At 36.1% G+C, this 24,815-nt stretch overlaps 1 protein-coding gene across 2 annotated transcripts in view; it reads left to right on the top strand.

Annotated features, from left to right (window-relative positions):
- The window catches only part of TMEM207 (transmembrane protein 207), a 30,158-nt gene that overhangs the window by 4,448 nt on the left and 895 nt on the right, over positions 1-24,815 (top strand). The window contains exons 3-5 of one of the 2 annotated variants that reach the window (XM_003310174.5): positions 4,228-4,272; positions 5,319-5,464; positions 15,619-24,815. In XM_003310174.5, the coding sequence (XP_003310222.2) occupies positions 4,228-4,272; positions 5,319-5,464; positions 15,619-15,755 (328 nt within the window). In that variant the 3' untranslated portion in view covers positions 15,756-24,815. The remainder of the gene's footprint in view (positions 1-4,227; positions 4,273-5,318; positions 5,465-15,618) is intronic. The other variant, XM_054681333.2, reaches the window with a different exon arrangement.

Below are 24,815 nucleotides of genomic sequence, written 5' to 3'. Positions count from 1 at the left end.
GAAACCCCATCTCTACTGAAAATACAAAAATTAGCCGGGCATGGTGGCACGCACCTGTAATCCCAGCTACTCAAGAGGCTGAGGCAGGAGTATCGCTTGAACCTGGGAGGTGGCGGTTGCAGTGAGCCGAGATCGCACCACTGCACTCCAGCCTGGGTAACAGAGCAAGACTCCGTCTCAAATAACAACAACACTGGTCTATTTTATTATTCCCTATTTAAATTTGTTTTCAACACCAGGGTACGTTTTTCTGATCCAATCCAATTATTTCACTTTTCTAACTGTATTTTTAACATGAACAAAGCATTGCTGTGCTGTCTTTGTATAAAATTTAAATGCTATAAGTAATTTATTTTATGAAATAAAGCATGACAGAGCCCCTCTTATCATACTTCTGACTTAGTCCTCTTCTGATAAATAGCCAAGGACACTGATGTGCATGAATGAACAAAAATAGATTGATTTATGAAATATAAATATGACTATACATATAAAAGATTCTGTAAATTAATTGCATTGATAAATTTTCTAATGATATACCACATCTTGCTTGGCTTGATAAAGTGAAATAGCTTACTCAAGAGTAGGAAAGCAAGTTAAAAGGCAGAGCTTGGACTTGGACCTGGGACAGACTCCTGAGCCCAGAATTTCAACCACAAAGTTATATTGTATATCCAACATTTAATCTATTATACATCTGGTGAAATACCTGAGAGATGCATAGTCCATTCATTCTTTGAGATACTATACAATTTACTACCAGTTTCTGGGTAATATGATTTGTGACTCATCCATCCCTCAAATTACTGTAGCTGAATTGCACTTTGGCCTATGTTGAGGAATGACTTTTTAAAAATAAAAAAAAATTCATGAAATGTGTTACTGAATTTATTCTGAGAATACTATGGAAAACATTGTTCTTATGTTAACAGTGTTCTCTTTATGAGGCCTCATAGCTTGAATTTTTCTCTGGTTTCGATGCCAGGAATAGTTGTACATCTGGTGAGTAATGCTGTTCATTTTGTTAATTTTAGAGGACACTATATAACCAATATTCTCTCTCATTATGCTAGCTGCTAGGAAGCTTAAGTCAGATCTACAGTTCAATTCAAATTTTATATATGGTATTTACTATATTCGGTTTACAAACTGATCTCACTATTGGCCTATTCTCTGTCTGATCCTCACCAGGCTCTCATTTCTATTTTTTTTTTTTTAATTTTCAGTATTTCCTTAAAGCATTTGGAACACGGGATATTGGATTCATTCAGGCAATACTCCACATGGTAATATGAGGTTAGAGCTGGCTATTACTGTTCCCAGTCGCACCACGACATGGTGCTAAGAGACATGGACTCTGCAGACAGAGCATTTGGGTTGAAAACCTACTTCTACCACTTCCAGCTATGCTAACTTGCGCAAGTTACTTAATGGCTCTGTGATTGAGTTTTCTCAGTTGTAAAAGGAGAATTATAATAGTATGACCCTACTGTATAGTGGCGTAAGTTTGAGAGTCCATTATTTCACATGAAGTTACGCATCTGGTTTTAGAAGAGTGTCTGCCCTAGAAAATGCTGAGTGATGTAACAGAGAAACCAATGAAGCAACTCTGCATATTTCTTCCTGAATTTATCAAATTCATAAATGTATAATCTAAGGTCCACAGATTCTCAGCACAGAGAAGAAGAATAAAGATCAACTCATCTAACCATTCGTATTGCGCAGAAATCATCTCCATGACATCAAAGTAACAAAAGGAAATCGTTCTGATAAGGACAGAAATTATCTCCAACAATTAATTCTAGATAATTCTTATTCCAAATGTCTTTCTTACGCATTATAGTCAGCTCTCACTTCCCCCGATGATTAATTTTCTTTTTAGCATAATCGTACCAATTTGACCAATCCCTGAGGAATAATTTCATTTTCAAAAATATAACCTTTCCTATACTGAATATCTTGGAAGTAATATTTGAGTAATTAGAATACTCTTACTTTTTTAGGAACTCAAAAAGTTTCTGTTTAAAACTTGAATTTAAGAGAGAAATGGAAATAATGATTCGAGGAGGGAAGCATATGGAGCCAAAAGACACATGTTCCAGTGTAGTTCTCTGACTACGTAGTGAATTCCCCTCTTCCTTTCTCCACCTTAAGTCTCAGTGGTACACCGTGCAAAATCCTAAAGGTCAATAAATGATCTGAAAGATGCCTGCGATTTGGAACTTACATGATTACTGCACTTCTCCAGCTAACTGCTTCCTAGCCATGTTATTTCTTATCAGAAGCTCCACCAGAGGGTGCACCAGCTCAGAAAAAAAAGTGAAATAAAGTTGGTTTGGAAAATTGTTAGCCCAGGAAGAAAAAAAAATAGAGGGCCTTAAAAATTAGATTTAAGAAACACAATGAGGTGGTTAATATTTAGAATTGAGTTTAACGATAAGTAAAGGGGCTATTTTCAAACAGAAAAAAAGTAAAGGAAGAGGAGGGAGATGAAATAATCCATACTCCTGACCATGAGCTTAGATGTCACAATTCAAAAAAGAAAAACAAAACAAAACAAAAAAAAGCTTTTTTAATTGTGTCAGGACACCAAGAGAATTTCCCCACATCTGTCTCTTAAAAAATGTATATTTTTAAGGTTTTAATTTTTTAATATAATATTTTAAAGTTCTTTTTACTACAAAGTGATTCATGTACATTACAATAATTCAAACAATATGAAAGGGATAGAGTTTTTCATAATGCCATCTTCAAGAGAAGTGGGCACTTCAGTAGTCTGGTGTAAATTTATGTCTGGTAGTAATTTTGGTGAAATCATTGTACTTGTAGAAAATAATATATACAAAGTAAGATTGAAGTCTCTATACTATTTTATGTAGCAAGACTTATTTATAAACATGTTTACATTATTTTTGATGATTGAATAATATTCCCTTGTAAGTATGTCCCATTAATTATTTTTCACATCTTTTATTCATGGCCATTTGTCTTAGGGTGCTTTTCAAAGTCACACTTCAGTTGCCATTTTTTTTTTCCAGCCATACCTGTGAATTTTGCTAAACACTCTGGGTGCTCAAAAGAACAAAGAGCAAATAAACAGAAAACAGACAAAAGAAAAAGACGCAGAGATTTATATGTGGAGGGGAATGAAATCATCTGTAGGCTGGGTGATTGGTTTTTGTCTTAAATGTTTGTGATAAAATTTTTAAATTGACACTTCACATATGTTAAAAGTCATTTCTGACTGGTATGATGATGGGATGACACACTGCCTCTTCAGGGAAGCTAGACGCAATAAATTAACTGACATTTATGAATGTCTTCAAACTGCAATGAACTGAGTTATTTTAACAATGGCTGAAGAAGATATGATTAAGTATAGTGTCTTCTCAGAAGTGTATCTGACTGTGAATAACAGATTTCCACTGTTCAAGCTCAGTTCAGAATACCTTAAAAGTAGCTTGTATATTGAGGTATGAAAAAAGTCCATCAGCCCACATACATTTAGTGTGCCATGTTAGGCATAGTGAGGGACTCTACACCTACGGAGTTATACCTCCCAAAAATCACTCTGTGAACTTTGTCTGTCTGCGATCTTTTAAAACTTGTCTCAAGAAAGATTGAATTGTGGCTAGACACACACAGGAGGGTCAACTTCCTGACTGAAGGAGTCAACTTCTAACTCCTTGGTAAATGGTAGGTATGGCCACGTTCATTCATTTTCCTCCTAGCCTAATTTCTTTCCTCACCAATTGTATAACAAGAGGGCAAACAGTTGTCCAATGCCTCCTATTCTCTACCAAGGTATTCTTCCCTGGAGAATTTGAGTTTTACATGACTGTAGGTCTCTAGATGAACAGAATATAGCTATAATGGTTATCTACCTAATACCAAACACCTACGATTTGTTGTCCCTGAAGAGTTAGTCACTGCCTTCTCAATGCTTAACAGTATTTGTAACTCTAGAATCAAACCCATTATAATGCATTTATCTGTTTATGTATCAGTCTGATAATTTCACATTTACTTGTATTCTCAGTGCCTTGAATTGAGTGGGCATAAACATTTGCATAATTGTGCTGGGTGCGGGACGGTATGGGCTGGTATGGGAATATGTAGGTGATTGTTCTGGAGAAACAAGTGTGATCAGTACCAATTTTATTGGGTGAAAGAAACAGGCTTTGGCTATCCTGAGTTCCAGGACTAACGCTCTCCCTTTATCACCAGGTGTGTAAGTTATAATGACCAACACCCTGATGGCTGGTATATCTGGTAAGGATATCTTCCATTTGTTTTATATGACAGTTGGTGGTATACACACTCTTTGTCCTAAATAATTTGAGATGGTACATGAAATCATACAGCTTAAAGAAAGATTAGCCGTCATGCAAATGAATATAGAAACATCACTTTCAGATCGTTGGCCAATGTTTACTTAAACACTTCTTGTGACAAAAGGACTCACTATTTTAAAAAATAAGCTTATTCTAGAGTTGAAAATCTTTAACAGCAAAATAATTGTTATTTGTCTTGAAATCTCCCTAAATGACCCTCCACTGATATTAGTTCTGGCCTTAAAAGGCATTCCAAATGACCACTGTCTCTTCTATGAGATAATCCTTCAGATTTTTTTTTTCTCTGAGACACAGTTTTGCTCTGTCGCCAGGCTGCAGTGCAGTGGCGCCATCTTGGCTCAATGCAAGCTCCGCCTCCCAGGTTCCCGCCATTCTCCAGCCTCAGCCTCCGGAGTAGCTGGGATTACAGGCGCCCGCCATCACGCCCGGCTAATTTTTTGTATTTTTTAGTAGAGACGGGGTTTCACCGTGTTAGCCAGGATGTTCTCGATCTCCTGACCTCGTGATCCGCCCGCCTAGGCCTCCCAAAGTGCTGGGATTACAGGCTTGAGCCACCGCGCCCCGCCCCTCTGCCTACTTTTGAATTCCTATCCCCAATATCTAAAGTGTGTGTAGTTGCTTAAATACTAACTGAATGGATGGATGGATGAATGGATGGATGGATGTCTGAAAGGAAGAATGGATGAATGAATTAAGACTCTGCCTTTTAGAATAACCCTCCAATTTCTAAGGAGAAAATGATTATTACCACCTGGAAAGATCAACCCTTTCTGAGGCCAAAGAATATTTTCAGTTCAGTGGAAATGTATGGGTGGTGGTAGGAAATTGCGTAAGGAATTCAGTGTCCCACATTGCTTGCGGCCAGTCTAGCTGAGTCTTCACCCCACTTCTAGGTAGTGATGGAAGCTCTTAACTTCCCTGCATACTCTACCTCATTCTTTTCTCGGTTACTTTTGGAGTCAGGATCCTCCTGCTGCTGGTTTTGGTGGCAGCTCTTCTCTGTGGAGCCGTGGTCCTCTGCCTCCAGTGCTGGCTGAGGAGACCCCGAATTGATTTTCACAGGCGCACCATGGCAGTTTTTGCTGTTGGAGACTTGGACTCTATTTATGGTGAGTTGTCTGCACGCTTCTGGACTCTTTTTTGATACTTTGTGGTTTTGCGGTTAATTGAAAAACTGTTCTCCCAAAAGCAGATCTGGGAACTTAGAAAAAGATGTGGCTTATTGGAGACACCAAGGCCTGCATTGAGGAGAGTTTAAGGGAGAAAATTTCATAAGAAAGACAATCCCAGAAGAAAGAAAATGTGTCTTGGGAACTGACCCACAGTTAAGTATAAGGAAAGCAACTAAATATTTTGTTGTTCAATAAGCAGAAGAGAAGAAGTATGCAGGGCTGGGCAGTCCAGGTGAATGGTAGGGTTTAGGGTACTGCAAAGCATCTCTGAGCTTTTATTATCAACCTGTCTTAACTTGTATTTATAATTTCATTTACTGAGCTTTCTATGCTTTACTGAACTCATCTGAAGTAACACTGAATGACACTTTCCAGATTGTCTGCGGTCAATGCAGAATCTGAAATTCCATGGAATAGTCAGGGGAATGTCAATTTTCATGCCCTTTCATCTCAGCGTCCTGATCCTGTCAGCTCCCAACCCCCCCTCCCAAAACCATGCCCTTCCCTTCATTTTCCAGTTTGCATAAGGAAGTAAAGAACAGAGGAAATTCAGGGCTTAGAGTTATTTGCAGCTGCCAGCCTTAGCTGTGAGTAGAAAAAAACAACTTACTGATTTCTGGGAAGGCATAATTGATAGCTATTTCTTCATCTTAAGTATTGGCTCAAGCAGGGACTGTTGTGAGACTTTATTCTAAGTTACTGCATTACACACTACAGTTACCTCGGGAGCGCTTAACAGAGATAATAGCTAAAGCCGTCTTTCAGAAACTGGGCCACCGTGAAATTTGCAATAGATGGAGCAGGGTGTGCCCTGGGGAAAACTAACAGCAAGATGAAAAGTGGGGTAAAAATAAACAAAAATTTGTTAACATCAAACTTAGTTTTCCAAGATAATGATTATATTCACCTCCAGCTTTTTTTTTTTTTCCTTCAAAGGTTATTACTTAACAGAGGCAATGCATTATCAGTTAGGAAAATGGTTCTTTTAGGAAGGATAATTAAAGTCTTCAAAACAATAGTTCTTCCTCCTAAAATCAAAAGCACCTTCCACAGGGCATAGAGGGAAACAGGGTTATTGATATTTTAACAAAATATGTTAGTCAAAGGAGTCAACATGCTAACATTGGACTATTTTTCTTTATTTACCTCGAGGTATTTAATAAGTAAATGCAATTATGCTTCTTTTATCTGAACTTAAGTTTCTAAAAAGAAAAATGCAGCCTAGTATTTTCAGCTCTTCTCTCACTTCGAGAAAGACCTTTTCCTCGACTGTCTTGAATCTTAAAAGAATTTTGATTTTAATTTTAAGTATATTATTAAGCTAGACAGTTATACTGCTAAAAATTTTTAAAGCAGTTTATGTGACATGGTTATACTCTTCTTTATCTAGTGTTTTTATATTTCTTGCATGGCAGGTTCCATATGTGCTCTTGAACTTGACTGAACGTCATGAGTGTGAAGGAAGGGTCAAGGCTGATGTACTGCTTTAGCAATCTGGGTGTGCTAGCACTGAGTGATGGGCAATAGACTCACATTCCCTGTGTTACTCTGAAATCATTCAGAACAGGCAAAAAAAAAAAAGCCCTTGGGGATAAATTGCTTTATTATTATTATTATACTTTAAGTTTTAGGGTACATGTGCATAATGTGCAGGTTAGTTACATATCTATACATGTGCCATGCTGGTGTGCTGCACCCATTAACTCGTCATCTAGCATTAGGTATATCTCCCAATGCTATCCCTCCCCCCTCCCCCCACCCCACCACAGTCCCCAGAGTGTGATATTCCCCTTCCTGTGTCCATGTGTTCTCATTGTTCAATTCCCACCTATGAGTGAGAACACACGGTGTTTGGTTTTTGTCCTTGCGATAGTTTACTGAGAATGATGATTTCCAATTTCATCCATGTCCCTACAAAGGACATGAACTCATCATTTTTTATGGCTGCATAGTATTCCATGGTGTATATGTGCCACATTTTCTTAATCCAGTCTATCATTATTGGACATTTGGGTTGGTTCTAAGTCTTTGCTATTGTGAATAGTGCCGCAATAAACATACGTGTGCATGTGTCTTTATAGCAGCATGATTTATAGTCCTTTGGGTATACACCCAGTAATGGGATGGCTGGGTCAAATGGTATTTCTAGTTCTAGATTCCTGAGGAATCGCCACACTGACTTCCACAATGGTTGAACTAGTTTACAGTCCCACCTACAGTGTAAAAGTGTTCCTATTTCTCCACATCCTCTCCAGCACCTGTTGTTTCCTGACTTTTTAATGATCGCCGTTCTAACTGGTGTGAGATGGTATCTTATTGTGGTTTATATGGTCACAATTTGTTTTACGTCTGTCAAATGCTAAGCAGTAATTTGCGGATTTTCAGATATTATCTCTAATTCCTAAATATCAACTTGGAAAAGTGACTGTTATTTATCTTAGAGGATGTTATGTACTTCTCTCACTCTCAAAGGGACACATACATGCATAGATGTTTACTGCACGTCAACTAATCGAGTTTAAATTTTAAACTGTCCAGAATTGGGGCTAGGGAACCAGTGAAAATATGGGCTGGTCACTCACAGCCCAGCCCATCCCTGGACACTAAGTAGAGCCTCACTATTTGAACACCTAGACTTTTCTATAGAGCAGCTTTTCAGTAGCAGGGCTTGTGCTCCAGGATCTTCATGCCCATCCTCACTCTATTCTTTCACCCCAATTCCACTGGTTTAACTTCTGGATCTTATTTTGCTGAAGAAACATTTAAACTCTTCCATCCTGAGTTGCACTGCAAATCTCTCTACTATTGATTCCCATTAGTTACTCTGTCCTATTTATCTTTTGTGTGTGTGTGTGCCTATGCTGAATTCATTGTTAGGTTGTTCCACCCACTGCCCATGTTCCATCTTGTCCCAGGGAGGCTCAGGATGGCAGGACAGGCAGGGAACAGCCATTCATACAGTCTTTGATGTGGATAAGATGCCCAGAGCTGTGCTTTTTGGCATTTCTGTTTCTCTTCTCCAAAACAAAATACAAAAGAGTAATTTAGGAAGTGGTGATCTCCCATCTCTAGTGACTTCTTACCTAGTAATTTCTGGAAGCAAATTTCAGGCGGTCAATATTTTAAGACAATTTGAAACCTGGACCCATGCTAGATTTACGTTCCTCACTGGATCTTCATGATACCTTCACTTCTCCATACAAATCATTCTTCCTACCTAATATTTCTATAAAAAGAAGCTGCTCTCCAAAAGGGAAGTTAAAGAACCACTTGCTTTTGTGGCTACAGAAGGAGGTGAGGGTCAAAACCACAGCATCTACCTCCACAGCTCCCACAGAGTATGTGCTCACAGCGGAGAACTGAGTCCAGCTGCCACAGGATTCATACGCCCACACCAAGGTTATGGGACTGTGCTTCTGAATTTCCCTCACAGTCCCTGTTCAGAAGAGAAAGAGAAAAATGAGAAATCTCTGGAATGACACTGGTGACATGTTAGAATACAAAATAAGGTTTCTGGACTCCCTGCCATTTCTTGAGCACAAAGGAGAAGATGGGATGTTCCCCACTGAATACAGAATGTGGGAAATGGGTCATTTATTTGAAACATTTTAATGGAGAGACTAGATTTGATATATTAACCTTGGGTTCCTCCCAGAACTTAATTTTTTAAATTTTTACCAAAACTTATTCTACTTAATTATCACCATTTATTGAATATATTAATTGAAATAGCTCGGCTCTTCTGACGTGTAGGGCAAAGGTTTGACTCTCAGGATCTCCCGGAAGCTGCCCTCAGCTGAGCAGAACTCAGAGGAAACTTCTGACTGAGAAACTGAGGTGGACAAATTGTGCTAATGTTAAAATACATAAAACAGAGAATTTCTTTCCATCAGAACTACTGACACTATTACATGGTGCAGGTTGCCAGTTATTCTGATTAGAAATACTAAACAGAAAAAAGAAAACCCTTGGCTTGGATCCTTATAAAAGTATGTAAGGAGGGTGTTGCCAGCACAGCCCATCCCAATGTCTGGTGGAATTTCCTGTCTGGGAGAGGTCCGTGGGTTCTCACCCAAACACCACAGACCACAGTAGTGTTTCGCGGGCTAATGTTCCTGTCTTTTCACAGTACTCTGCTGATTCAGTCTTTAGATAACTGGTCTTCCTTCCTCTTCATAGGATCTATACCCCTGAAGTGTGGATCCTAAACTGAGGGGCTTCTCGAAAGTCTTTGGATTCTGTAGAAGAGACCCTGGCACTTATTGTGCGCTCAAAGATCACTCTCCATGTCCACAATATGTTAGGAAGATCTTTACCTTTCAGAAAGGGAAAAATATTCCCTCTGATGCCCCCTGTTGTGGGTTGAACTGTGTCCCACCCAATTTCATATGTTCAAATTCTAACCCCAGTACCTCAGAATATGACTATATTTGAAGATAGGGCCTTTAAAAAGACAAAGGCAATGAAATTAAAATGAGGTAATTGGGATGAACCTTAATTCAATATGACCAGCATTCTTATAAGAAGATATTAGCACACAGACAGATAGGCACAAAGTAAAGACCATGTAGAGACACAAGGAGAAGGGTGGCCATCTGCAATCCAAGGAGAGAGGCCTCAGAAGAAACCTACCCTGCCGAAACCTTGGTCGTGGATGTCTAGACTCCACAATCGTGAGAAAATAAATTTATGTTATTTAAGTGATCCAGTCTGTGGTACTTTGTTATGACAGCCCTAGCAAACTAATACAACTGCTCTCTTGGGGAGTGAGGAGGAAGAAGAGGGGCTGTCAGAGAAAGAAGAAGAGGAGAAGATCAGAAGAAAGTCAAGAAGGCAGAGAAGGAGAAGATGCAGAGCAAGACGAAGAAGAGAAGAAACACTTTAAAATCAGAGATATTTTAAGGACTAAAATTTAAACCTACTTATTTTATACAGATTCTAAATTCTTCTTTTTTTCTTCAGCCCCACTTCCTCTTCCTGGTCCCAGCTCCAGAATCTCCTCCTCTTTCTTCTCCCTTTACTATGTTCCCCTGAACTTCACTCATCTTCTGGATCCGGTTCTCCTTCACCATCTCTGCTACAACCCAGAGAGCGTCCACTCAATGACCTCATGTCTTCTCAAATGGCATCATCCATGCCGTAGCTTCTGAGACCTTCTTAGTTCCTTCTCTAAATCATCAAAGATGAATAATTCTAGTATTATGTGGGTATGTTTTGTTCAGTATCTGTGTTGAGGTAATTTTTTTTCATTCGTTTTGATGTTTTCTTTTCTTAGTGTATTAGTCCATTTTCATGCTGCTGATAAAAACATAACTGAAACTGCGCAATTTACAAAATAAATAGGTTTAATTGGACTTACAGTTCCATGTGGCTGGGGAAGCCTCACTATCACGGTAGAAAGCAAGGAGGAGCAAGTCACATCTTAGATGGATGGCAGCAGGCAAAGAGAGAGTAAGGAAGATGCAAAAGTGGAAATCCCTGATAAAACCATTAGATCTTATGAGACCTATTCACTACCACAAGAACAATATGGGGGAAACCACCCACCACTCAATTGTCTTCCATCAGATCCCTCCCACAACACATGGGAATTATGGGAGTACAGGTCAAGATGAGATTTGGGTGGGGACACAGTCAAATCATATCAGAATATCTCCTAAGTGATAATACAACTGAAAACACAGAAGACTTCCTGTGTTAGTCCATTCTCACATTACTATAAATAAATACCAGACTGGGTAATTTATGAAAAAAAAGTTTAAATTGGCTCATGGTTCTGCAGGCTGTACAGGAAGCATGATGCTGACATCCGCTTGGCTTCTGGGGAGGCCTCAGGGAACTTAAATCATGGCAGAAGGCAAAGAGGGAGCAAGCACTTCACATGGCTGGGCCAGGAGGAAGAGAGTGGGAGGCGGGAGGTGTTACACACTTTTAAACAATCAGATCTCATGAGAACTCACTATCATGAGAACAGCACCAAGGGTATGGTGCTAAGTCATTCATAAGAAGCCATTCCCATGATCCAGTCAACTCCCACCAGGCCCCATCTTCAACACTGGGGATTACAATTCAACACTGGTTTTGGGTGGGGACACAGATCCAAATCATATCAATCTGCAAAACCAGTTTTCTCCCCCCTCTCAAATGTGGAAATGGGAAGTGAAAACACGCATTGAGCCACAGACAGTGATCTTTTCAAAGGAATGTATGCAAATTTTTAGTAAAGATTGAGAAAAAAGAAGAGAAAAATCCTCAAAATCTTCACATGACCATCTGTATCCCAAATCTCTATTGTTTGTGGTCATCGCTCAGCAGTTCATAAATCCAAGGACTATAATTATGATAGGGTAAAATAAATATTAAAAATAGTTTTTTTAAAAAAAGATAAGGATTTTGGTTTTGTTGATTAGGTTAATTGTTTTGTTTTATTTTTTAAATTTGTATATTAAAAGTAGGCAATGTCAAAGGAATTTTGGAGTTTATTAAAAATGAAAGGTTGTTTTTATTTTAATTTACTAAAAATAAGGATGACAATAAGGTTTTATTAAAAATAAAGTTGTGATGCTGAATAAAAGCCCATCTTAATGAGGAAGCAAGATATTTAAAGATAATTAATGGAAAATGGAGTTTTGGAGGTGAGAAAAGGACAAATAGAGCTTGAGGCAGAAAAACAATTGACTAGGCATTAGAAAAGAGAGAACTTGAGATCATAGGAGAGGGACCCCCACAATTGTTTGTTCATGTTTTTAATAAAACATAATCAATTACATAACATTTAAATAAGGGTCCCTTTGCCTTTATGCCATGAAGTGTGTGGATTGGAGCTGGGTTCCCTCAGGCTTGACAAGGCTTCCTAATGAGGTTCCCTGCCTTTCCTGAGCTGATCGCAAGATGAAGCCCGAGGTGACACCCCTCCTAGGGACACTCATCTTGGCTTAGCTTCTCCCTGGGGCTGATCGCTTGATAATGCTGCCCTTCAACTATACAATCTCTCTGATCCCATTTCTTCTGCAGTTTCAGGGATAATCTTCCCTCTTTCTTATTTCTGGGAAAATAGAAATACTGGCATTCCAGCAGTGATTATATATGAGTGCTCTGAGCTGGGGAGAAATAGGAGGGCTGCAGAGAGGTGAACAAGAAGCAGGGTCTTACGGGCTCTGCTCTCTTCTCCCTCCAGTCTCCCAGGATTCTTTTATTTTATGATTTTTCAGAAATGCCATTTCCCTATGTTTCATGTTCTAAGTGTGAATATTCTGTGACTTATTTTCAGTAATAAAAAAGGAAGTATTTCATTCACAGATTTTCATGGAAAGACATGATAACAGTAATGACTCATTCATTGAGCATTTCCCAGGAGCCATGCTCTGTGCTAACACTTGACATCCTTAATCTCATTTATTCTTCCTTACCACTCTATGAAGGTTCACTATCATTCTGACCACTCTACAAATGAGGGAACAAAGGCACTTAGAGATTAAGCAACATAGTAAGTAGATGGCAGAACTGTGACTCAAATTCAGTCCTTCTGGCCACTCCCATAGAAGAGAAAGGAATGAGGTAAAGGAAAGAGAAGAAACAGGTAGAAACAACATGTAGAAAGAGGTGAAGTCTATTTGAGTGATTCTGAAAAACATAGGAAATCTCAACTCTGGCTATAAAAACTAAGCAGTAAGTGTATTGGTTTTACAAAATTAAACAGTAAACTCTGATATCTTAGAGAGCAGTTCTGTAAAAACTATAGGATTTTTGCTGGCATTTTAAATTCAGTTCTCTCAGCTTCTTAATTTGTCAAAAGATAAAAATGCCTGTCCTCCCCAGCATCCAATCACTTGATATTATATGTAAACATGCTTTGAAAAAAATTGAAAACTGATATAACACATATTTGGTTTTCAAAACTTCCTGAACACATTGGCTTAATTATGTTTACCAAATGCCTTGTGGTTTTAATAACAAGTTTAAGATCAACAGCAAAATTTGTAGGAAGAAGATAATGAGTTTTCTACGAAAGCAACTGTGAAGACTCTATTACTGGGAGCACAATATAGACAGTGGCAATCGTACAAATAAATTGGAGCTAGTACAAATAATAGATGTGTCAAGTCAGTTTGGTTGACCATTTCTAGGCAGAAAGATAGTTACCTTTGACTTTGTACTGAATACACTAGGCGCAGTTCACCAAGAAAATAGCCATCATTCATTACAAGTATTCACAATGGAGGAAATTCCTAGGGTAACTGTATTTTACCAATGTTAACTCTGATTGATCAAGTCCCACAGACTTATCTGACATCAACCCAAACTTATAAACTGCAAAGGGCTCTAACTCCATGATACTTTTCATTTAATAACTTCTATATTATAATTAATAATAATAATGTTTAAATCATTATTTAACTATGAAAAGAGGATGGATTGAAAAATAATATTGTAAATAAAAGAAGATGCATGCATGTTCCTATCATTAGTACAGTTCTTGACATATTGTAATAATAATAGTAAACCTTGATGCATAATTCCTGTGCCAGGCTTTGTTTTAAGTACTTTATGCTCATTTAGCCTTGCTTTTATAGAGGTAGACACGAGTATTATACCCTTATTGCCTAAGAGAAAACTGAGGCAAATAAATATTATGTAATAGCCCAAAAGTAGACTATTTAATTAAATAGATAACTCTAAGAAAAGTGCTAAACCAGCAGGTGAGACATATATACTAAACACAGCTCCACCCTTTACATACTTGACTTATTAGTCTTTGCTCTGGTACCAGTGAGATAAGAAATAAGACAAACACAACTGTATGAAAATCCATTATTCTAAATTAACATTATCTGCTTCAAAGTAATCATTTTGAGTAATCTCCGTATGGATCCTAGTGAAGCAACTAATGCCTAATATGCAACTAGTCTTTGAATTCTTTTGATCATTGTGGCATATTCTTTGGAATATTCCTAATGGCGTCAAATCTTACTCCTTTAAGGAAGGTCAGCAAACTTTTTCCATTAAAGGCAGATATAAAATATTTTTGGCTTTGCAAAATATATGGTCTAGGTGGGGACTACTCACCTCTGCCATGGTAGTGCAACAGCAGCCATAGACAATATGTAAATGTATAAATAAGATTGTGTTTCATAAATTCAATACACAAAAACAGAGGCCCGATTTAGTTCACAGGACTAGTTTCTTTTTAAAGATGAATTTTTGATGGTTGCTATTGTTTTGGCAGAAAGCAATCAAAATCATTCAAAGGTAGGTAAAGATCCAGGTGAATACATATTCGTTATATATAAGCATTTATACATATATATATAACCATCTTTATATATATAGTCATATATTAATATAAAGATGGTTATAAAATAGCACTATTTTTTTTTGTGTTACCCAAACACAGTCTTTCAAGGAAATACTAACAGACAATTTCCAAAAGAGCCATTAGAGTAAGTGCATAGTCTTTCAAGGTTACCAGTTAGTGGAAGAAAAGGCCAGTTCGTAATAGTTAATGGCCTATATTATGCCTAATCTAGAAGTCAAGAACTTTGATTTCCAAGTTTTTTTTTAATTTTAGAATATATTCTCTTTATTGTGTGTGTATACTTTAAATGCATGCTTTCATCACTGAGCTTAACATTTTTACTGTTTACTAAAGAGAAATAATTATTTATATTAGTTGAAGTTTGCAACCATACATGTAAAATAATACAATTTAGAAAGTGATATTTTAATTTTTCTAATGCAATTTACATTTCCCATGTTGGCAGCATTAGCTGAAATGCCATTAGTGTTGAGGAATCCTGTTCTGTGATCTACAAAAGAGGATATTCCTTCTAGTTTCAGCTGCTAAATTGTAAATGCTTCTTGATGGGTTAGACAATGATGATTTCATCAGTTCAGGCAAGCAATTTTTTCTTCCCTGTGGTGACTAAACCTTCACTGCAAAGAGCAAGATAGTTGTAATTTTTTTCTCATAGACACAAATAATTTTCTGTTGCTTCAGTGATCCAAGCAATGCCAGATTTTATCGGGCAGTTCATGTACTTATGTTTTATGCTCACTAGAAAGATTACAAGTCTTCATCTTTCTCTTTCCAGGGACAGAAGCAGCTGTGAGTCCAACTGTTGGAATTCACCTTCAAACTCAAACTCCTGACCTATATCCTGTTCCTGCTCCTTGTTTTGGCCCTTTAGGCTCCCCACCTCCATATGAAGAAATTCTAAAAACAACCTGATTTTAGGTGTGGATTATCAATTTAAAGTATTAACGACATCTGTAATTCCAAAACATCAAATTTAGGAATAGTTATTTCAGTTGTTGGAAATGTCCAGAGATCTATTTATATAGTCTGAGGAAGGACAATTCGACAAAAGAATGGATGTTGGAAAAAATTTTGGTCATGGAGATGTTTAAATAGTAAAGTAGCAGGCTTTTGATGTGTAACTGCTGTATCATACTTTTATGCTACACAACCAAATTAATGCTTCTCCACTAGTACCCAAACAGGCAACAATTAGGTGCTGGAAGTAGTTTCCATCACATTTAGGACTCCACTGCAGTATACAGCACACCATTTTCTGCTTTAAACTCTTTCCTAGCATGGGGTCCATATAAATTATTATAATTTAACAACAGCCCAAGCCGAGAATCCAACATGTCCAGAACCAGAACCAGAAGATAGTATTTGAATGAAGGTGAGGGGAGAGAGTAGGAAAAAGAAAAGTTTGGAGTTGAAGGGTAAGGGATAAATGAAGAGGAAAAGGAAAAGATTACAAGTCTCAGTCCAAGAGGTTTTATGCCCCAACCTAAAGAGGAAGAAATTGTAGATAGAAGGTGTAGGAGATTGCTGAAGATATGGAGCACATATAATGCCAACAGGGGGAGAAAAGAAAAGTTCCCCTTTTACAGGAATGAATGTGGCCTCCATAGTCCATAGTGTTTCTCTGGAGCCTCAGGGCTTTGCATTTATTGCAGCATCATGCTAAGAACCTTCGGCATAGGTATCTGTTCTCATGAGGACTGCAGAAGTAGCAATGAGACATCTTCAAGTGGCATTTTGGCAGTGGCCATCAGCAGGGGGACAGAAAAAAACATCCATCACAGATGACATATGATCTTCAGCTGACAAATTTGTTGAACAAAACAATAAACATCAATAGATATCTAAAATTTAGCTTGACCAAACGTATTTCCTAATCTTCTTTTTCCAAATCTGTTTTATCCAAACCTTCCCCATCTCAGTTAACTGCAACTGTTGCTCAGGCCAAAAAATACTTGGAGCCATAGAAGCTAGGGTAATCCTTTTTAATAAACTAGTTTTAGAGCAGTTTTAGGTCCGCAGGAATATTGAGCAGAAGGTAGAGAGATTTATTGTATACACCCTGCTTTGACACTTACATAACCTCCCCCATTACCAACATTTCTCACCAGAGTGATACACTTCTTACAATTGATGTGCCTATACTGACATCATGATCATCCAAAGTCCATAGTTTATATTATGATTTACTCTTGGTGTTGTACATTCTGTAGGTCTGACAAATTTAGAATGACATGTACCTACCATTATAGTGTCACACAAAGTAATTTCAACGCCTCTGAAAGTCCTCTGTGCTCTGCCTATCTATCCATTCTTCCCTCCCTTCTAAATCCAAACAACCATTGATCTTTTTATTTTCTCCACAGCTTTGCATTTTTAGAATGCCCTATAGTTGGAATCATACAGTATGTAGCCTTTTCAGATTAGCACGTAAGTTTCCTCTATGTCTTTTCATGGCTTGATAGTTCATTTCTTTTCAGGGCTAAATAAAATCCATTGTCTGGTTTACCAAAGTTTATGTATGCCTTCACCTGCTGAAGGATATCTTGGTTGCTTCCAAGTTTTGGCAATTATGCATAAAGCTACTGTCAATATCCATATGCAAGATTTTGTGGAGACATAAGTTTGTAACTTATGTTTGTTGGGTTGTATGTTTAGTTTTGCAACAAAACCACTAACCTATCTTTCAAAGTGTCTGTACCATTTTGGAGTTCTAGCAGCAATGAACGAGAGTTCCCATTGCTCCACATCCTCACCAGCATTTGGTGTTGTCAGTATTCTGAATTTTGGCCATTCTAATAAGTGTGCTGTGGTATTCCATTGTTGTTTTAATTTGCAATTCCCTAATGACATATGATGTAAAGAAACTTTTGATATGTGGAGTAATCTTTTTACAATGTAAGAAGCATCATTTACTTTAAACTCTAACTGAGGCACTCCACCTGAGTAAAGGAAAATGTCAAATTCCTTGACACATGGCTCTATATGATCTGTACTCCTTCCCCATCTCCATTCTTGTGACTTTCCCTGTTATTCATTTGTTCCAGAAACATTGTCCTCAAACCTGTCAGGTACTAGCCTACACCCATTTTGCAGTTATTTTTGTCCACAACATTCTTCCCCCAGATATCAACATTGCTTCACCAACTCACCTACTTGAATTCTTTGTTGGAAAGTCACCTTCTCAATTAGGCCCAACCTTTCTATTCTACTTTAAATCGCAGCCTCTCCCAACCCTGACACTCTCAACCTCCTTATACTAGAAACACTTTTCACTTTTCCGTAGCACTTATCATCTTCTACTATGCTATACAGCTGAATTCTACTGGTAGTCTGGTATGTTTCTTCCAGGACTAGAATGTAAATCCACAAGTGAAGGAAATCATTGCCTGATACTAAAACTAAGTTATAAAGTAATGTTTCCTAGTTCTGGAAATTCCCAAAAAACTGGATGAGGGTTTAATGGGGATAAGACCTTACGAAAGCGAGGGTGAGTAAAAGCCAGAGACAGCTGACTTAGTGCTGTTAACATAATCTCACTTGTATCCGCTGATGAAAAAGATCTGAAGAAGCATGTGTTTATGTACTGCAATAATCCCTGGTGTGTGTGTAGGGCTTTATAGTGAACAAACTGCTTTCATATACGCTATCAGATTTTATTCTAATGACAATTTTGTGAACTGGCTATTCCTAACTTCAAGTTGAACATGGTAGAATGAAGACATCTACTCTCTTCGGAAACCTACTAAGATTATAGGAAAGAAATTAAACTGTTTTTAATTCACAGAGACAGAGGTAAGAAGATGACAGTAAGAAGAAAGTTAATCAGAAGATTTTAGTACTTGGAAAGATGAATGAGATGGACACAGATGGTTGTCATGATTCACTGAGATTTTGAGTTTCTCTGCTTTGCTAAGTGTCAGGGAAGAAATAGAATGATTAAGCTAATATTTGCTATGGCAATCCAGAAATGTCCAAGAATTAGAGGCAAAAGAAGTGAAGAGAATTCTGAAAATGATGATGAAGCTAATCTATAGGAAGACAGCATTGCAGCAGCCCGAAGAAGAGCCAGTTCCAATTGGAACATAACAGCAGTGAGCTACAGGAAATAAGAGGCATGATTAAAGAAAAATATATATGTAGCTTTAATGTTAAATTAGTAGTAAGTGGAAAACAGAGGAAGTGAAAAGAACAAGGCATTTATTAAATCCATGAAAAACAAAAATTGGATTAACTATAAAAAGGTTAAGCTATGAAAATTACAAATAATTAGTACTGTTATAAATGGTTAAGCTATGGATAATGTAAATAATTAATACTTAAATTGATTAAAATGTTTAAATTAATATTTTAAATATGTATTATTTATATTAACAAGATAGGCAAAGGGAAAAGGTTTGTGAAGGAAGGTGGCAGGATACAGTAAGAAACCTAAATGCTAATCTGAGCTTGTGAAAATTTAATTAATTAAATTATTATTATTTATTAATAATTTATTATTTATTAATTTATTAAATTAAGTATTAATAAATTAAAACCAAGTGGTGCCAAAACACATCATTTTAGAATTAGATAATAAATATTTGTAACAAAATACTTAAAGAGTTGAAAATTGTTGTCTCAAGAAATTGGACTCGGGGATAATGTGTGGCTTAGGTATGGCAGAAAAGTACTGATTTCTATTTCGATTCTATAGTACTACTTCACTTTTAAAATTAAGTTCATTTATTACTTAAATAGAAAGAAATATAAAATTAAACAAGTACATGATTTGGCAGTGTTATAGCTTGTAATTCCAAGCCAACAAAGGAAGTTGTACTCTAAAGAAGTAAAAAATGTAAAACATATCTTCACGTAATGGGGCTACAGGTGATTTTATTTTTTATGTTTCTTGATTTTCTAATTGTTCAATTAGACTTCAAAAGTATATATATATACTTTTATAGTTGAAAAGCTCACAAATTCTGTTTTAAAAAATAGACAAAAAGGTATCTATCTATCTATCTATCTATCTATCTATCTATGCATGTGTGTCTGCTTTCATTTAATATATGAGAAAGTGTGGACCCTGGAAGACGATTTGACTTGCCCAAGTTGTATAGCTAATTAGTGTAAGAAACAAAACTAGAGACTAGGTATTGACATCTTTCAGTTCCTATTTCAGGCATTTTTCCACTATGATCTTCTAACTTTAAAAGTGACTATAATAAGTAAACATCAGAGAATGATCAATATAACTACATTGATCTCAAATGAGTGACTCTAAGAAAAAGTTTTTGTTTGTATCCTATGAGCTACGTATGTTACACCCCATTCGATTTACAGAGCAGGCAGTGGTTATAATTAACCCTTAGAAAAGCGTAAGCACATCTAGAAACAGAGCTAATGATTTAGCAGCTAATTTGCTTAAGACAGTAGTGAAAGTCGGAGTTGAAGTAACTGGAATTTATTTTAAAGTTAATTGCGTTTATGAGTCAGTACACTTCAAACAAAAGCACCTGTTTGGTGTTGGTTGGTTGATTGGTTTATTTCTGTGTTTGTAATAAATAGATTGAATTTTTTTTCTTCCCATGTTAAAGAACGTTATTTATTTATTTATTTTCGGAGACTTGATTTTTTTTTTCTTCCCCTGTTAAAGAATGTTATTTATTTATTTATTTTCGGAGACAGAGTCTCACTCCGTCGCCCAGGCTGCAATGCACTGCAACCTCCACCTTCCAGGTAGGTTGAAGCAATTCGCCTCCCTCAGACTCCGCACCCGCCACAACGTCTGGCTAACTTTTTTTTTTTTGTATTTTTAGTAGAGGTGGGGTTTCGCCATGTTGGCCAGGCTGGTCTCGAACTCCTGACCTCAGGTCATCTGCCCACATCGGCCTCCCTGGTATTACAGGCAGAGCCACAGCGCCAGGCCAAGAATGTTTGTTTTTTAAAATGAGGGTTGTTTTTTTTTCCTTTTTACTAATGATTGTAGCAATTTCTTTGAGCATCCACCAGAGGGCATGAAAGCCAATCTATGATTCCAGCCCATTAGCTAGATTGGATTTAATGGCTAGAAGAAACTATGAAGCTGAGTTACTACTGATATCAAATTTTTGACAGACCCTAGCAGAATGAAATAATAATGAGGTTCACATTTGCAAAAAGGTATCTAGTTTCTTTCACAAGAAAGCTGAGCATCAGGTGAGATGCCTGGCATCAGAATGTAGAAAATGTGAAATAGAAACCATCTTTCTGAGGATGAGGCCTATGAGTTTGAGGTGTCTACAAAGGTAGGCTAATTTGTGCATATAATGCCCACGTGGTACGCAATATCTACAACACTGGCCTTATAGATCTAACCTATATCATTTTTACCTGACTGCAAGTTCCTTTTTAATTTTCAGTTTTGTAGTTCCAAATTTGTTTCATTTACATTAGCACCACAACTTTATAAGAGACAACTTTAAAATTCAATATCTTTCACAAAAATGAAATAGAGCTGGGATAGAGTTAAAATAGCATTCATGTGGACAATAAAATGAAACTCTCCCAGAATATTATATTTAAGGCAAAATGTGAAATTCTTCAAAATTGTGTAAGAGAAAATGAAATAATGAAAATGTGTTGGCTATAAAACCATTCTGTTGAGAGTGATCTAAAAAAAAAAGAAGAAGAAAAGAAATTGACTATACATTCCAAGGGAATCTTTTACTTTCAAATTCATTTTGCTTTGTGATTTTGTACAAAATAATCCTATGCAGGCATTTTTGAATGTTTAATATTAGATATGATAAAAAGTACCATTTTTGTTTTTCACAGAACTAGCTATAGTTCTCTGAAAATGAAATAAAAGTAATGCCTGCTTTACAGAATGGAATAGGTTAATAATAAACAAAATGAAATTTGTATTTGTGCATTTGGAAAATAGTTATTTATTCTCTGAAATTATGCCAATTTATGCTTGCGATCTAACTCATGAAAAAATAATCTGTATCAATCAAAATGCTAGATTTTTATATTATTAAGATAAAAATGGCATTGCTCAGAATTACTGACACTGTTGATAAATGCAGGTTGCTTAATGTTACTATTATGTTTGTTTGGGAGGGTTTCCTTTTTGGAAAATCTGTTTTGGGACATAATGAGAAAAAGTAATATGAGTTCACTTTTTCTAATAATTAATGTAATAATGTCTCTCTTTATATTTAAAAAAAAGCCAACTTTTGTCCATAAGGTAGGAAAACTGGCCATACAAAATGAAGTCATATCAACTTAGATTATTCTCTCTTTTATATACCTAAATCCAGGTAAACTTATAATGTTAGAAGAGTCTTGGGTACTACTAATTTTCTTCTACATTTAGAAGGACTAGAGCTATTATCTTGTTTTGAAAGGTGCAAAATAATTTTTAAAAAGCCTAGATATTTATTAGAAACAATCAGTGGACAATTGCATGCTTATCTAATATTCTGTGGAGTGCTTTGCCACCTGTGACATGGTCAAAAACTACATTAATGCTATGTGAAGACAGTTGAAGTAAGAGATGTAATGCCAATCTCTTAAGAGTGGCAAAGCATTGCTGGAATGTTAAGTATCTCCCATAACGCAAAATTTCTTCCATCTTTATTTTTTCTCCTTTTAGCAAGGTTTATTGACTGCTTCAGTTTCTGCTATATTAACTAAATTAACTTACATGGTTCCTATTTACAGAATTTGAAGATTTCCCCTTCTCCTACAGAGATCCTCTCTAACACCCTCCTCTAATCAATACTTTCCATTCAATAGCTTTTTAAAAAACACACAGTAAAATATTTATTTTAATTTAGAAAAAGGAAAACTACCATTTGAAACTAAAGGATTCCTCAATCCCTTTTCCCAATTCGCTTAGTTACATGGGCTTAACTTTGCACACAATAACCTAATTTAGAAAACAGCAGAAAAATTTGATGATTTTAATAACTATTTTCTATCTATTTTTTCTAGCTGACTTAGGATGACAATGAAAGGGATCAAGGTTACTTTGCTTAGTCTCACTTCATCTGTACTTTATTAAATATAAAGTCTTCCTTACAAAGCATCCCCTTTACTTGATTTTTGCTTCTATTTTTCTTTTCAACTCCAATTTTGTTTTTTTCCCCCAATTATCGTCAACAAATATTTAACCTGCTGGTTTTGTGAAGGCAGTCTAATTTCTGCAAAAGAAATCTTATAGTATTTCACATATTTCAAAAATCTCCCAAGCCCTGATGCAAATAAAAGCTACAGAAATTAAAATTACAGTACTTAGGCATGACATCAACCCCGAAGTGTGAACCATTTTCATTGTTGAATTTTCGATCCAATTGAAATGGAGATCTTACAGACTACTGCAACAAAATAAACATTGAGAAAATTCATATTAAGAAATTGTTAATTGTTAATCTTGTTGAATGTGATACTGTATTGTGGCTATGTTGATAAAGTCTTTATTATATAACTATAATGAAGTTCTTATGAGTGGAATTATATGACTTCTAAGATGTTTTAAATAAACAAATATTTTTACTTCCTTATTTTTTGGTTGTGGATAAAGCCTATACATTGAATGTAAACATATACTTGCTAACTCTGATACTATACTATTTATACTTGCTAACTCTGATACTATTATGCCTATGCTTTGCATAAGCAATGAAACTTAATAAACTATCTTTCCTCCTGCTTAGAGTATTTTTAATGGTGAGAATAATACATTGATTAACCCAGTATGTACCGAAATTCAGATACTCACATACAAATGGAAAAGCATTTCTACTTATTTTATTTAATGTATTTTAAAGCCAAATTAGTTTCAAACTGAAATGTTTTTTAAATTGAATCTTTAAATTATATTACAAATGGAAAAGTGACTTTTTTCCAAGTCCACATAAATATTAATAATGGCTATAAAATAAAAATATTCCATGTACTACCTAAATATGTTTCAAATGCCATTTGTAGTAAGTATGTCAACCTTTGAGAAATTCATTAATATATGCTACCAAATTGGAGACACAACATAGGATGAACTAAGAACAAGAATAATATCTTTATAATTCCCCATTTTCAGAAATACACATCCAAACAATTAGTGAAAATAGAAAAAATTGCTCAATTGGCTCCATTGTGCTCAATTTAATTAGATAAACGCATATCAAAACAACAACGTGATACTATTGTTTATCCATAAGATTGGCAATATTAAAGATGGTTAATATCTTGTTTTGGCAAGGGTATGGGGAAGCAAGAGCTTTTATACAGTGTTAGTGGATGTATAACATAGTGCAGCCTTTTTTGAAGGCCAATTTGGCTACGTGTATCTAAAATTTTGATGGATATTAACATGCTGTCAACATTTCTTTTTTTTTTTTGAATGGCAAGATATGTTTAATTTCATAAGAAACTACCAAACCCAATTAAACAATAGGCAAAGATTTGAACAGACATCTTACCAAAGAATATATACAGATGGCAAATAAGCATATGGAAAGATGCTCAATGTTGTATATATCACCAGGGAATTTCAAATTAAAACAACAATGAGATGTGATTATATTCCTAGTAGAACATGCTGTCAACATTTCTACTTCCAGACACAGATATTAATTCTACAGCTAGCGTGCTATAAGAAGGCAAAGATGTTTCTAAAAGTATATTCTCTGAAACATTGTTTATAGTAGCAAAATCTATCAATAGCGATGATGCTTAAAGGGACATTTTAGACAAATATTGGTACATTGGTACAATGAACTATGTAGCTATCAAAAAGAAGAAGGTCATATAGAACAAATATCAATGAATAATTAACTCTAGTCATCTTGCTATATAGTAGATCTCTTAAATTTATTCTTTCTATCTAAATGTAATTATGCATCCTTTGACCAATATCTCCCTACCCCTCTTCCAACTAACCAAGGATCCAGGCTCTGGTGACAACCACTCTACTCTCTATTTTTTTGTGTGATTTTTATTTTTATT

This window comes from Pan troglodytes, chromosome 2 (assembly GCF_028858775.2).
Source record: "Pan troglodytes isolate AG18354 chromosome 2, NHGRI_mPanTro3-v2.0_pri, whole genome shotgun sequence".
Classification (NCBI taxonomy): Eukaryota; Metazoa; Chordata; class Mammalia; order Primates; family Hominidae; genus Pan; species Pan troglodytes.
This window is presented reverse-complemented; position numbering and strand designations above follow the sequence as displayed.